This window comes from Brienomyrus brachyistius, chromosome 10 (assembly GCF_023856365.1).
Source record: "Brienomyrus brachyistius isolate T26 chromosome 10, BBRACH_0.4, whole genome shotgun sequence".
NCBI lineage: Eukaryota > Metazoa > Chordata > Actinopteri > Osteoglossiformes > Mormyridae > Brienomyrus > Brienomyrus brachyistius.
The window spans coordinates 2,932,966-2,948,979 of record NC_064542.1 but is presented as its reverse complement, the minus strand read 5'-3'; the positions used below and the strand labels follow the sequence as shown (position 1 = coordinate 2,948,979).

The following is a 16,014-nucleotide window of genomic DNA, read 5'->3' as shown; positions in this document are numbered from 1 at the left end:
GATTCATATTTAGCCTGTTGTAAGTTAAACAGGCAACAAGAAAGGCATAGTCTACTTACATCGTTTGGTTTTTTTTAAAAAAACGCTGTACTTGTTTTTTGCCTTTTCGTTGGCTTCATCCTTCTATTCAATCCATCAGATGGGCCTAGTGGTCACTATGGTTACCTCTACAACTTTAACAGGCACCGACGAGGCAGCTCGTACGATTCAGGACCCCTTAACAATAACAAAAACACAAGAAGTGCTGCTAGGAGCTGGAAGGTAGCCGTAATAAAGCATGTTCAGATTTTCATTTAAGATGTGTGAAATAAAATGTTTCAGTCCCTAAAACAGGAGTATGAGTTATAGCCATCACTCTGTGCTTTAGCCTGTCCCCTGCCTGAATGGTCCAACAGTATTGCGCACATGTAGATTGATGCTGACGTGAGAAGGTATACAGGCTTCTCAGAAAACGCTAATGCCAACTGCCTGTGCTGCAACTCAATAAACGCAGTATTGACGGGATATTTTTTCTTTATGAAGATATGCTGTTTTTTGTCCTGAAAGTGGGGGGGACGGATCGAGGTCATTCTGAATCTGAAGGGGACCTATCCCATCCGTCCCTGGTGCTAACTGCGCGCCTGCCAAGTTATACAACAGACACTCCATCCACCTCTAGATGAGCCTGTTACACTGTAATGCATGAAACTGAGAAGTTTCATACCTTAACGAGGGTGCAAGAGGGTAAAACGTTGTTTGTAATTTGAAGATAAAATCAAAAATCAATAATCAACACAGACGGCCGTCATAAATTGGGAGATTAAGGGGTGAATTTATCAAATTTAATAGTTTAGTAGGCCTATTTTTACTAATCTGAGGAAGATCAAATTTAAACACACTTATGGTTCTTAAAAGAATGTGAAGAAACAATTTTCATGAAATATCAAAACATTTATTCTTACCTTCTCACTCATGGGTAGCGTTTGGTTCCGTTTTAAAGTATCTGCTCCATTAACGCTTATGCCGTCGCCCTCTGCGAACGCACACGGCGTAGGGAAAACAACCACATCACTCTTCAACGTGTCTGAACTAAAACACACGTCATACTGCTGCGTAGATTTAGAGTAAGACCAGCTTCCATCAGGGTGTGCGGTGATCGCTGAGGCATGGTATCTGTTGAAAGTTCCATCTGTCCTGTGACATTTAATAGCTATTAAGCTGAGGAGACTCACTAAAAATATCACCGATACAGACACAATAGCAATGACCAAGTATAGATTTAAAACAGAAAAGCCGTTGTCCTTCTTTGGCCGTTCTTTAAACTGAGTCCGGACTTCCCCAGTACTTTCAACAACCGCAACATCGATAGACACCGTCGATGACAGAGAAGGATCTCCGCTGTCAGAAACCAAAACGACCAGCGGGTGGGTCCGTAAGTCATTGTCGCTCATTCGCCTCTTAGTCCTAATCTCCCCGGTAGTGGTTCCGATTCTGAAGAGATTGGTTCCTTTAGGTTCGGAGATGTGATAGGACAGCAGAGCATTATAACCAGAGTCAGAGTCCACAGCCCTGATCTTGGCCACAAAGAATCCCGCTTCAGCAGAGTAGGGAATGTTCTCTGTATTTACGGAGCCCTGGTCCGAATAAGGTGGGAGAATCTGAGGACTGTTGTCGTTCACGTCCAATATGAAAAGGTTCACAGTCACATTACTGCTTAGAGGAGGGACACCAGAGTCTGTTGCCTGAACGCAAAATCGGAAGTTTTTTAAATCCTCATAGTCAAAGATCCGCAAGCTGGATATATCCCCAGTTACAGAGTTGATGCTGACTGTGGGATTAGTCAGAAATTCTTTGTTGTTGCTGTTCAACAATGAATACGTAACTCGAGCGTTTTCTTGGGTATCAGCGTCGAACGCAAACACAGTTAAAATATGAGACCCAACTGGGTTACTCTCTTTAAAAAATACATTGAGCTGCGAATCTGAAAATCTCGGTGCGTTGTCGTTTACGTCAGAAACGTACACTGTAATAATTTTAGTGACAGAGAGAGGCGGAGTTCCTTCATCAGTCGCTGTAATGGTGACGTTGTATTGAGACACTGTCTCTCTATCCAGCAGCCCGTCAACTACTAAAGAGAAATAATTATTGTAGGAGGATTGCAACTTAAAACAAGGTGATTTTTGTATATGACAATTGACAACTCCATTTTTACCTCCGTCTCTGTCTGATACCACAATTAAAGCAATTGCAGTTCCAATTTTGGCGTCCTCTCTAACAGTGTTTGTTAGAGAGGTCACTGATATCTCAGGAGCGTTATCATTCACATCAATAACTTCAATTAGAACTTTACAGTGTGTGCTACGAGGCAAATGACCCTTATCTTTAGCTTGTACCCGTAATTCAAAGGCAGCATTTTCCTCATAATCGATATTACCTTTAATTATAACATCGCCGGTGTCTGGATTAATAGCGAATATTTCAGACTCCTTCATATTGCCATGTTCTAGAATTGAATACACAATTTCACTATTGATCCCTTCATCTAAATCAGTAGCATTCAGAATAACAATTGTTGTCCCAAGAGGAACATTTTCCGACACCCGAACCTTGTAAAGTGTTTGAGAAAACACCGGATTATTGTCATTGCTATCCACCACATTAACCGTAATTTGCAATGTCCCGGACCTAGGAGGCTTTCCCCCATCGACAGCAGTCAGCAGGAGCTGAATCACAGACTGTCTCTCTCTGTCTAAAGCTTTCTGTAGTATTAACTCCGCAGATAACCTCTGCTCTCCACCGCTCTGTACATCCAGCGAGAAATGTTCGTTAGGACTGAGTCTGTAGGTTTTTACTGCATTACTACCCACATCTACGTCACCCGCCAACAGAAGTGGAAATCTGTCCCCAAGAAAGGCGTTTTCAATAATATTTAAAGTCTGACCCTTTCCCGGAAATGCGGGAGCATTATCATTCACATCTAAAATATTTACCTCTATCCGATAAAGATTTAATGGATTGTGTGCAACCGCTTCTAATTTGAGAGAACATTTCGGGGTATCAAGACACAGCTCCTCTCTGTCAATTCGATCACTCACAATGAATAGACCGGTTTTAGCATTTACCTCGAAATATTTTTTATGAGGTCCCGACACAATCTGAAACATACGCGACTCCAGTTCCTGAACATTCAGATTCAAATCCTTGACAATATTCCCAACCACCGTTCCCTGGTTTACCTCTTCTGAGACCGAATATACAATCTGACCGAGGTTTGGATCCAGTAAGCTAAGAAGAACGACAAACTGCGCCCAAGTCGTAGTCCTTTTGTTGAAAACGCCCATCGCTGTTATGTAATTATATGCATTCACATTTCAGCAGCTAGTCTATATTAGGAAAGAAAATATGAATCGTCCGACAATTACGTAAAAATTTCCAGTTCATCCATCGAACAGGCACTGAATTTGTTAGTCGAGTGTTTAGAATTTCAACAAAAGATGGACACGCGCAGGACCGAGGGAGGAGTCCCAGAAAATGTATTGGTATTGTACTGGGTTTTGCGGTCAACAGTGACGCCCAGTGTATTCGAAGCGTACAGCATGAAAATAAACAGATTGATAACAGTTACATTTTCGGATTTCTCACTGCGGGGGAACACAGAGCAGGACACAAAAACAATGAAATAAAATATGAAACAACTGGTTAAAATGACTCGGGTAAGAGAAATGAGGAATAGCCTAGTAGACGTTTCTGGTATATACATATATGTGAAAGGTAGCACGACCCAAGGCGGTAATTGTAATACATATAGGGAGGGGGGACACGTCCCCGCAATATTCAGATATACACACAATGCCCCCCCCCCCCCAATATATATTACAATTATACGGACTTGCCCCCCCACCCCCCCCCCCCCCCCCATTGCTCCATTGCTACGGCCTTTGTACGACTTTAACTGACTTCTCAACTACAAGGTTGACACTTCAGGTAATCATATACGTAACTCAATTCTGCTTATAGTAGTATATCAAGTATAGACTGGGGTATTTAAAAATGTTCATTAGCAGAGCATTTAAGAAATCATTACCGAATACTACAATGACAATTACTATAAAGTAATGATACCATTTCATAGTAGAAATTATGTGTTACATGTGGGAACAGGAATAATTCCTTGTAAACAATATAACAAGAAGCGCGGTTATCATTTGAAGCGCTAAAGACAACCCGCGCAAGTTGCCGTTATAGTGACGTTGTACTCAGAAGTGCTCTCTCTGTCCAGAAGTTTATCAACTGACAAAGAGTAGTATATAGCTCTTGTAGGAGGACTGCAGCTTAAATGGAAGGGATTATTCAACATAGCGAGTCGCTATTCCATTTTTACCTCCATCTCTGTCCGATACCTGAGATATTCTCTTAGTCGCTGCAAAAACACAATACTGTTTTTTCCCCCAAAACAAGCAAATAGAAAATAAAGGTCCAATGTGCAAAAATCATATTTGAGACACACAACAACCTTTTTGAGTTAAAAAAAAAAAAAAAAAAAAAACGAACTGCCATAACAATATAAATACATTTTAACTTCTAAAGTGATCAGGTGAGGAGGGTGGGAAAAGGGGGCCTGGGGTTTGTTTTCCTGTAAATAAGTCCCATGTTATCTCACGTGTGATGTCTTCAAATTTTATAATTACCATAGTGAAAACCTCCATTATACTTTTTCAATAACTACATCTGAATGTACATATAATACGTTCCTTAAAATGATGGGGAAATTATAACATTCTTACCTTTTCACTTTTAGGCAACGTTTGGTTCCTCTTTAAACTGCCAGTTTCAGTAATACTAATAAGGTCCGCATCTGCAGACGGAAACGCGGCGGGGAAAACAAGCACATCACTCTTCAGCGTGTCTGAACTAAAACACACGTCATACTGCTGCGTAGATTTAGAGTAAGACCAGCTTCCGTCGGGGTGTGCGGTGATCGCTGGGGTGCTGTATCTGCTGAAAGAGTCATCTGTCCTGTGACATCTTATAGCAATTAAAGTGATGGCACTCAGTACAAATATCACAGAAACTGATACAATGGCGATGAGCAAATATAGATTTAAATCAGAAAAACTTTTCTGCGTTGTCCCTCGTGGTCTGTATTGATTTTGGGTTTCTTCATTGCTTTCAACAACAACAACGTCAATTGACACTGTAGATGAAAGAGAAGCATCTCCGCTATCAGAAACCAAAACGACCAATGGATGGGTCCGCAAATCATTGTCACTCATGCGCCTTTTAGTCCTAATCTCTCCATTACTAGTTCCGATTCTGAAGAGATTGGTTCCCTTGGGTTCGGAGATGTGATACGAAATCAGAGCATTATATCCAGAATCGGCATCCACAGCCCTGATCTTCGCCACAAAGTAACCCGCTTCCGCAGCGTAGGGAATGCTTTCCGTGTGAACGGAGCCCTGGTCAGAATAGGGTGGAAGAATCCCAGGGCTGTTGTCATTCACATCCAGGATAAAAACGTTAATAGTCACCGTACTGCTTAGTGGAGGGACACCAGAGTCTGTTGCCAAAACTTGAAACTGGAAAGTCTTTTCTTCCTCATAGTTAAAAGCCTGCAAGCTGTATATATCTCCAGTAACAGAGTTTATGTTTATCATGGTGGAGACAGGGGCAGCTTTCTTGCTGACGTCCAGTAATGAATATGTAACCCGCGCATTTTCGCTTGTATCCGCATCATACGCAGAAACGGTTTCAATAAGCGATCCAACCGGGCTGTTCTCTTTTATATAAATGTTCATTTGAGAACCGGGAAATCGCGGCGCGTTGTCATTCACGTCAGAAATATGCACTGTAATAACACTGGTTCTCGAGAGAGGGGGGCTTCCCTCATCAGTTGCCGTAATAGTGACATTGTACTCAGAAGTGCTCTCTCTGTCCAGAAGTTTATCAACTAACAAAGAGTAGTAGCTCTTGTAGGAGGACTGCAGCTTAAATGGAAGGAATTCTTCAATATAGCAAGTCACTATTCCATTTTTACCTCCATCTCTGTCCGATACTGTAATCAGAGCAACAGCTGTTCCGACTTTCGCATCCTCTCTTATAGTGCTTGTCAGTGACGTGACTAAAATTTCTGGAGCGTTATCATTCACGTCAATTACTTCAATTAGGAGTTTGCTGTGAGTACTCCGAGGTGAAAGGCCTTTATCCTTAGCTTGAACCCGTATTTCTAACGCAGAATTTTCTTCATAGTCAATATTTCCCTTAACGATAACAGCCCCAGTGTCCGGATTAACTACAAATTTGTCGGATGCCTTTAAATTCCCATGTTCTAGAAATGAATACGCAATTTCACTATTAATACCGTCATCTAAATCCGTTGCATTTAGGGTAACTATCGTTGTCCCTTGTGGAACATTTTCCAAAACTCTAACCTTGTAAAGCGGTTTAGAAAACACCGGATTGTTGTCATTGATATCCAAAACATTAACAATGATCTGTAATGTGCCGGATTTGGGAGGCTTTCCTCCATCGACAGCAGTCAGCAGAAGCCGAATCACAGGCTGTTTCTCTCGATCTAAAGCTTTTTGAAGCACCATTTCAGCTAATGCACTTTGCTCGCCGTCGCTCTGCGTATCGAGTACAAAGTTTTCATTTGGACTGAGCTTATAACTCCTTACTGCATTATTACCCACATCTGCGTCGGCCGCCATTATAAGTGGAAATTTTTCACCTGGAAAGGCATTCTCAGTAATATTTAAGATATGGGTTTTTGTAGGAAATATAGGTGGATTGTCGTTCACATCCATAATATTTATTTCGACGCGATAAAGGTTTAGTGGATTGTGCGCAATAGCTTCTAAACTGAGGGAACATTTTAAAGCACTAAGACACAGCTCTTCTCTGTCGATTCTATCATTCACAATTAATAGACCGGTTTTGGTATTTACCTCAAAATATTTCTTATGCATTCCCGACACCACTTGGAACATACGTGATTCCAGTTCCTGAATATTGAGATTGAGATCCTTTGTTATATTCCCAACAACAGTTTCCTTGTTAACTTCCTCAGAAACGGAATATACTATATTACATCCATTTAAATCCAGGAGGCAAAAAAGCACCGCCAACTGTATGCAAACCGAATATGTTTTAAATAAAAAGCCGGTCATCTTTAGATATTCCGGTGTTTTGCAATATCAGCACTTATACAGAGATATCCCCAGCTTAACTGCTGCATGGGAATTCACATTTCATGTTAAAGACAAACACTGAACGGATCGGATTCATGGACAATACAGATGGCGCCGAGGGCGGAGCCCTGAGAGAGAAACCTCTAAGAAATGCATGTAATGGTCAACAGTGACCCCCTGTGTTTGTGCAATATACACCATCTTTGTTAGTAATAATGTACTACTAATAATAATAACTACTACCATTACTACTACAATAATAATAACAATAATAATAATAATAATTATTATTATTATTATTATTAATTTTACAATAATAAAAGCAATGTTCTAGTAATCCAAAAACTCAAATACTATGCAGATTTAAAATAGCATACAGAACGGTTATAGAATATGTGTGGATAATTTCATGCCATATAATAGTTAATAATAGCAATTATAACAATACAATATTAATAAAGAAATATTATTTATTATAAGCATGACAAACTAAGAATGCATAAAAATACATCTACATACATTACTTCTTACAAACATAATGATACCATCACAATATCAATAAGCAAAGCTGCCCTCGACTGGCCATTCTGAACATTCTATCATTTTCAACAACATCAACAACCAGAGTCAATGGCAGACAGTGATTTTCATTCAGAAATCAATACACTCATATCAGTCATATCTGTTTTGGTGCTTATTTCTCTCCTAATTCTGAAGAGAAGGAATGCATGGATTCAACAATGCCGAAAGAAAACATTGAGCCCCCTTCAGCAGAGTATAGGGAATGCTCTCAGTATATTACTGAGAACTGGCCAGAACTGGCTAGAGGAATCCAACGACTGTTACTATTCCCTATCCATTGTGAAAATGCTCGTCGTCATGTTACTGCTTAAGAGAGACACATCAGAGTATTTAACTTGAAATCAAAACTGAAAAGTATTTATTTCCTAGATGTTAAAAGCCTCGTTAAATATCTCAGTGTGAGAACTAACATTTACCATGGTAAACTTTGGCACTTCCTTGCTTTTGCCGTCTCAGTATTAATATGTAAGCAGTTGCTCAGTTCGGTATAAAACGCAGTCATGTATTTCATAAGGGTCGCCTACTGGGCTGTGATGAGGCCTTACTTAGATGGGCTCCACTCACCCGTAGCTGTTATTAACATATCGAGAAGCCTTTTCTTGACCCACAGGCCAATAAACTATTAAGGGGTAATTACTGTATGATGACTGCAGATCTTTATCTACTATGGTTATCAACATGGTCTCAGCTTCAGCATCCTCTTTAACTCATAAGTGAAGAGGATTCGGGGGAGTCGTCATTTATATCAATAATTTCCACCAAGATTTTACGAACTGCATGCTGTGTTGGACGTCCTCGGTCTGTCGCCTGGACTGGGATCATCTACGCCGTGTTTCCTCTGTAATCTAAATTCCTAGCAAGAGTTATATCTCTGGTATGTTAATTAATTTAAACTATTTCAATGGGATTTAAACTTGCATGACCAACTGAAGAATTTACAATATAAGAGAATGCACTGTATGCAGACCTGCAGTACTCACTGGCAGGAATTTTGTCACAGATGGTAGGTTCTCAGAAATACCGACATCACAAACAGAAGTACTGAACACTGGGGTATTATCATTTATCACAATGACAATAATGTGTAACGTGCCAGAACTCTGAGGTTTTCCATTATCGATAGAAGCAGTAGGAGCTGTATGACAGATTGTGTATCTCATCTAAAGTGTTACCGTGGTACCAACTCCGCTGATATCCCATGCTCACCTGCCAGTGACAAGTGCTAAGCTTCTAGCCTTTTCATGTATTACTGTCCATTTCAGGTTTTTGTAATGAGAGCTGGATATCAACACATTAAACAGAGCAGAATGTCACATGGTTTGGGCGTCACCGCCATTAAATCAGAGGGGGACGTGCCCCACTCACATTTCATAATTATTCATTTGGACGCCCCTACATTTAACATAAAATATTAGTTTTATGCCAGTGTGTCCCCCCCACATTCAAAATGATTCTGACGCCCCTGTCATGGATCCCAAAAATACTCCAATAAGTCCATCACTGTATTGTAATTATCAATGACCCCAGTTAAGCAAATTTTCATAAAGCGTTCGGTCATACATTTGAACTCGAAGTAAATGCAAAAAAGCAATATTTGGTGGCACATCATTTTCCCATTCTGCTCCATGCCGTAGCAAAAGCCATCCATCCATCCATCCATCCATCCATCCATCCATTTTCCAAACCGCTTATCCTACTGGGTCGTGGGGGGTCTGGAGCCTATCCCGGAAACAATGGGCACGAGGCAGGGAACAACCCAGGATGGGGGGCCAGCCCATCGCAGGGCACCCGTAGCAAAAGCGTCACCTTAATTATTACGTATCATTCTTTGAACTATTACGTATCACTTGTGTTGAAATTGATGCAAACAGAAAAGCTGAGCACGACTCGTTACGTCACAACAAAACTATCACTGAAATTTAAAGAACAATGTAACTCCACGCCTGAGATGAAGAGAAAATGAATTTTCTTAGTATTAACTGTTAACTCTCTAAAGACAGTTTAAGTTACCCTGGCATATGAAAAAATCTTATAATAATTTCCTAATTAAAATGTATAAATATTACATCATAGCATTTCAAAAAAAAGAAAAATAATATAAAAATTTTATTTTTGGTTCCATGTAACTTGTGTTTATTCTAACTATTTTGTCTTACTGTAATAAGTGGAGATTTTAAAAAATACAAAATCAAATGCTGCCCCTATTTCCTTTAGTTATTTTTACAAAGTCAAATTTTCTAATCCCTTCATAAGTAAATTAATCACCTGCTTTAGTCATACAGCACATTTGTTAGCATTGCCCAGTGTATCATCAAGTAAGTACAGAAATGAAGAAGCTTCTACCAAATCTTACCTTCTCACTCGTAGGTAGTGTTTGGTTCCGTTTAAAAGTGTCTGTGCCATTAATACTGATCAGATCCGCTTCAGCAGGTGGGCACGCCGTGGGGAAAACAAGCACATCACTCTTCAGCGTGTCTGAACTGAAACACACGTCATACTGCTGCGTAGATTTAGAGTAAGACCAGCTTCCGTCTGGGTGTGCAGTGATCGCTGGGGTGCTGTATCTGCCGAAACTGTTATCTGCTTTGTGACATTTAATTGCTATTAGACTGACGAAGCTCAGAAGAAATATCACTGACACTGCTGCAGTAGCGATGAGCAAATATAGATTTAGGGAAGAAAAACCTGCATCCTTCTTTATCCGTTCTCTGGCTTGAATCGGGATTTCAACATTATTTTCAACCAACACAACATCGATGGAAACTGTTGATGAGAAGGATGGATCCCCGCTATCAGAAATCAAAATAACCAACGGATGGGTCCGCAAATCATTGTCACTCATTCTCCTTTTAGTTCTTATCTCTCCGGTACTGGTACCAATTCTGAAGAGAGTGGATCCTTTTGGTTCTACAATGTGGTAAGAAAGCAGAGCATTATATCCAGAATCCGCATCCACAGCCCTGATCTTGGCCACAAAGTAACCCGCTTCAGCAGAGTAGGGAATGTTCTCTGTATTTACGGAGCCCTGATCCGAATAAGGTGGGAGAATCTGAGGGCTGTTGTCATTCACATCCAGTATGAAAACATTTACAGTAACATTACTGCTTAATGGAGGGACACCAGAGTCTGTAGCCTGAACCTGAAGCTGAATTTTTTTAATTGTCTCATAGTCAAAAGTCTGCATGCTGTATATGTCCCCAGTGTGAGAGTTTATGTTCAACATGGTGGATACTGGCATTCCTCCACTGATTCTGTCCAAGAACAGATATGTGACTTGTGCATTCTCATTGGCATCAGCATCAAATGCTTTCACAGTTTGTATAAGAGTACCAACTGGACTGTTCTCTTCTAGATAAACATTAACCTCTGGATTAGGGAAGCGTGGAGCATTGTCATTTACATCCGAAACATCTACGGTAATAACACTGGTACTAGAGAGAACTGGAGTCCCCTCATCGGTAGCTGTGATTGTGACATTGTAATGATAAACACTTTCTCTGTCTAGTGGCCCATCTACTATTAGAGAATAATAGTTTTTGTAAGATGACTGAAGCTTGAAAGTGGAAGCTCCACTAAGGTCACATTTCAGGAGGCCATTTTTTCCGCTATCCCTGTCTATGACTGAGATCAGGGCCACCACCGTTCCAGGCTGAGCATCCTCTCTAACTGGACTCATAAGTGATGTCACTGAGATTTCTGGACTGTTGTCATTCACATCAACAACTTCAACTAGAATCTTGCAGTGTGCACTGCGGGGTGAATGTCCCCGGTCTTGTGCCTGAGCACGGATTTCATAGGCAGTTTTTTTTTCATAGTCTAAATCCCCAATAACAGCAATTTTTCCTGTTTGAGGATGAACAGCAAAAATATTAAAAGAACTGGAATCATCAAGTCCAACAAAAGAATAGATTATTTCACTGTTTAGTCCTTCATCTATGTCAGTAGCATTAAGGGTTAGAATGACTGTCCCCAACGGAACATTTTCAAAAACACTAACTTTATAAACCGATTTACTAAACACTGGAATGTTATCATTGCTGTCGATCACATTTACAATGATCTGTAATGTCCCGGATCTAGGGGGTTTCCCTCCATCAACAGCAGTCAGTAGAAGCCGAATCACGGGCTGCTTCTCTCGATCTAAAGCTTTCTGCAGAACCAACTCAGCAGATACGCTATGCTCACCAGCGCTCTGTACATCCAATGAAAATTGTTCATTTGGACTTAGCTTGTAGTTCTTTACGGCATTACTGCCCACATCAAGATCTTTCGCTATGGGAAGCGGAAGCCTTTCTCCTAAAAATGCCGACTCAGTAATATTAAATACTTGGAATTTATGAGGGAATGACGGCGCGTTGTCATTGATGTCTATAATATTTATTTCAACGCGATGAAGAGTCATTGGACGATTCAGTATCACCTCTACGTCTAAAAAACATCTTGGCAAACCGGGACAAAGTACCTCTCTATCTATTCTTCCATCGACATAAAGAACGCCAGTTTTTAAATTTACGCCAAAGTACCTTTTGTTAGAGCCCCCGGCAATGTGCAGTCCGCGCGATTCCAGATCTTGTGCATTTAGATTCAGTTCCTTGGCGATATTTCCGACAGAAGTACCCTGTTCCACCTCTTCTGAAACGGAATACGTAATCTGAGCCAGAGAATGATTCACGAAAAAAAGCAGCGCGATATGCTGCCACACACGTCCTCTTTGTTCCCAAATGGCCATTACTGTTTTGATCGTCAGCAGTCTTCCGAGCTTTACATATTCCTAGCGAGAAAACATTCTTGCGTTCCCATTAAAAGTGTTTAATCTGTTCCCCTTTATGTCTCGGCCGCCCGTGCTCCACAGACACAGAGTCTTGCTGCTTTAGCTCTCCGTCAAGCGCCTATTTCTATTAAGGAGGGGCCTTTGCAAATCTTTAGCCGATGGTCTGCAGCGACACCGAGTGTTTGTTTCCCTAAGTAAAATAATGTTCACATTAAATGAAAACTGCTTTCTTTTTTATGTATCATGAAAGATTTTTCATTAAAAACTACCAGTTTTAATTTCATTTTTGTAAATGCAGTTAGGCTATTTAATGACCTGAAACTACTTTATAAGCAAATAATACCATTAGATTCGTGTTTATGTACATTACATAGTATTAATTTAATCAGAGTATAATGAAGCATATTTATTTATATTTATTACGTAGCCTATTTTTGACGTATGATGTAGACTATAGTTCATGATGACGTGTGATGTAGAACATTTGTCATCTGGTTTTCTTTAATTTATTTCTTTCATTTTTCCCATTTTTTCTTCCTTTTTTCCTGCATTACCTCTAGTGATGTTTAATGTATTACAACACATCCATGTACAGCACTTTGGGACAACTCTGTTGTGAAAGGTGCTATATAAAAATAAATTTAATTTAATTAAATTGAACACATAAATGTGTGCTAGCGATAGTTTTCAACAAGATTCTTGTAATAGGCCTGTATTATGGACTTTTAAACAGGTCTGCATTACAGTTTTGTATATGCCTTACTTATCAAACTGTACTTACAAACAAGTACAATCACACCTAAACCTTTAAACGAGTGTGTTACTTAGGACCTTCCAATCGCATCAAATCGCTTCTTTCATGTTGCATTTTGCGTCTTCAACGTGCCACCACACAAATACAAACAACCAATAAATAATCGTTAGTTATTCTTACCTTCTCGCTTTTGGGGAGTGTTTGGTTCCGTTTAAAAGTGTCAGCTCCAGCAATGCTAATTAGATCCGAATCTGCCGGTGGGCACGCCGTGGGGAAAACCAGGACATCACTCTTCAGCGTGTCTGAACTAAAACACACGTCATACTGCTGGGTAGATTTAGAGTAAGACCAGCTTCCGTCGGGGTGTGCAGTGATCGCTGGGGTGCTGTATCTACCGAAAGACTCGTCCGTCCTGTGACATTTTACAGCTATTAAACTTAAAATGCTCAATAAAAATATTGCCGACACTGACGCAGTGGCAATAACCAAATAAAGATTTAAACTGCCAAAACTATTTTCATTTGTGCGGCGTTCTCGGAACTTGGTCATTACTTCAATATTACTTTCGACAACTATAACATCAACAGAAACTGTTGATGAACGAGAAGGATCTCCGTTATCTGAAACCAAAATGACCAATGGATGGGTCCGTAAGTCATTGTCACTCATCCTCCTCTTGGTCCTAATCTCCCCGGTACTGCTTCCAATTCTGAAAAGATTGTTTCCCTTGGGTTCCATGATGTGGTAAGAAAGCAGAGCATTATAACCGGAGTCGGCGTCCACAGCTCTGATCTTGGCCACAAAGTATCCCGCTTCAGCAGAGTAGGAAATGCTTTCCGTATTTACGGAGCCCTGGTCCGAATAAGGAAGAAGAATCTGAGGACTGTTGTCATTCTCATCTATAATAAACACATTCACTGTTACATTGCTGCTTAATGGAGGTACACCGGAGTCTGTGGCCTGAACTCGTAACTGGATTTTTTTAATCTTCTCGTAGTCAAAAGCCTGCATGTTGTATATATCGCCACTAACTGAGTTGACACTAAATAATGTAGATGGAGGCGCCCTTTTACTTTCATTCGGCAATATTGCATAAGTAATTAATGAATTTTCACTGACATCAGCGTCAGCTGCAGATACAGTTTGTATAACAGCTCCTACTGGACTGTTCTCTTTTAAATAAACGTTAATTTCCGGAACTGGAAACATCGGAGCATTGTCATTTATGTCAGAAACAAGTACAGTTATAACACACGTGCTAGATAGAGGCGGGGTCCCGTCATCAGTGGCTATGATGGTGACGTTGTATTCAAATGCGCTTTCTCTGTCCAGTTGACTGTCAACAACTAAAGAGTAATAGTTCTTGTAGGATGACTGTAGCTTGAAAGGACTTGGTCCAATAAGCTTACACTTCAGAAGTGCATTTTTATCACTGTCTTTGTCCGATATTGTAATGAGAGCGACTACTGTTCCAGTCTGTGCGTCCTCTCGAACCGGACTCATGAGAGATGTAACGGATATCTCAGGAACGTTGTCATTCACGTCAACAACTTCAATTAAAATTTTACAGTGCGTACTAAGTGGTGAATGCCCTTTGTTCTTAGCTTGTACACGAATTTCGTATGCAGCACTTTCTTCATAATCCAAATTGCCTTTAACAATGATTTCACCAGTCTGCGAATTAATGGCGAATACATCAATGTGACTAATACCTTCATGTCCAACAAAAGAATACAGAATTTCACCATTCACTCCTTCATCTACATCTGTCGCGTTGAGAGTAAGTATTTTTGTCCCAGGAGGAACGTTTTCAGAAACAGAGAGCTTATAAAGAGATTGGCTGAATACCGGAGAATTATCGTTGACGTCGATCACATTGACAGTGACCTGTAATGTCCCAGATCTGGGAGGTTTCCCTCCGTCAATCGCAGTGAGTAAGAGATGGATGACCGATTCTTTCTCTCGGTCTAAAGGCTTCTGCAGCACTAATTCAGCTGATACACGTTTTACTCCACTGTTCTGTACATCCAAAGAGAAGTGTTCATTAGAAATCAACTTGTAGGTCTTTACAGCGTTGCTGCCAACATCGGCGTCATTTGCAATTGGCAGAGGAAATCTTTCTCCAGAAAATGTTGTCAACTCCGTAATATTCAATACATGTAATGTTTCTATAAAATAAGGAGCATTGTCATTGATGTCTATAATATTTACTTCAATACGATGGAGAATCATTGGGTTATTTAATATGGCCTCTATATTTAAGGAACATTTGGATAATTTTGAACAAATTTCTTCTCTATCGATCCTCTCATCAACAAACAGAATCCCGGTTTTTAAATTCACACCAAAGTACCTTTTGTTGGAGCTCGTGACAATGTGAAGCCCACGCGAATCCAGATCTTGTAAGTTCAAATTCAAATCCTTGGCGATATTTCCAACAAAAGTACCTTTATCCACTTCCTCTGCAATGGAGTATGTAATCTGAGGAACGGAGAGATCCACTAAACAAAGCAGCGTAAAGCACTGCACCCACATACGTATCCTTTGTTCGAAAAGGCCCATCGCTGAACTCCTCCTTTCCGAGCCTTGCAGTCCACTTTATTCCCACGAATGAATCACACGTTCGAGTAATATGAGTATTTATTCTAACACAGTAGTATTTACTTGTCTTTCGCGTTTGCATATTGCCCTGGTTTCATGCGATTTTTTCCCCGGAGGCGGTCATGGCTCTCTACGAGCTG

The 16,014-nt window shown here is 40.3% G+C and overlaps 2 protein-coding genes across 12 annotated transcripts in view; both read right to left on the bottom strand.

The window, feature by feature from the left end:
- LOC125750555 (protocadherin alpha-C2-like) overlaps window positions 1–16,014 on the bottom strand; it is a 186,409-nt gene that overhangs the window by 58,392 nt on the left and 112,003 nt on the right. The gene's annotated exons all lie outside the window — the stretch shown is intronic.
- Window positions 1–16,014, bottom strand: part of LOC125750551 (protocadherin alpha-C2-like) — a 138,026-nt gene that overhangs the window by 78,091 nt on the left and 43,921 nt on the right. Inside the window, exon 1 of one of the 11 annotated variants that reach the window (XM_049028561.1) lies at window positions 13,454–15,979. The exons of 7 other annotated variants lie outside the window; for them this stretch is intronic. In XM_049028561.1, coding sequence (XP_048884518.1) covers window positions 13,454–15,835 — 2,382 coding nt within the window. In that variant the 5' untranslated portion in view covers window positions 15,836–15,979. 3 more of the 11 variants (XM_049028568.1, XM_049028560.1, XM_049028563.1) reach the window with 3 other exon arrangements.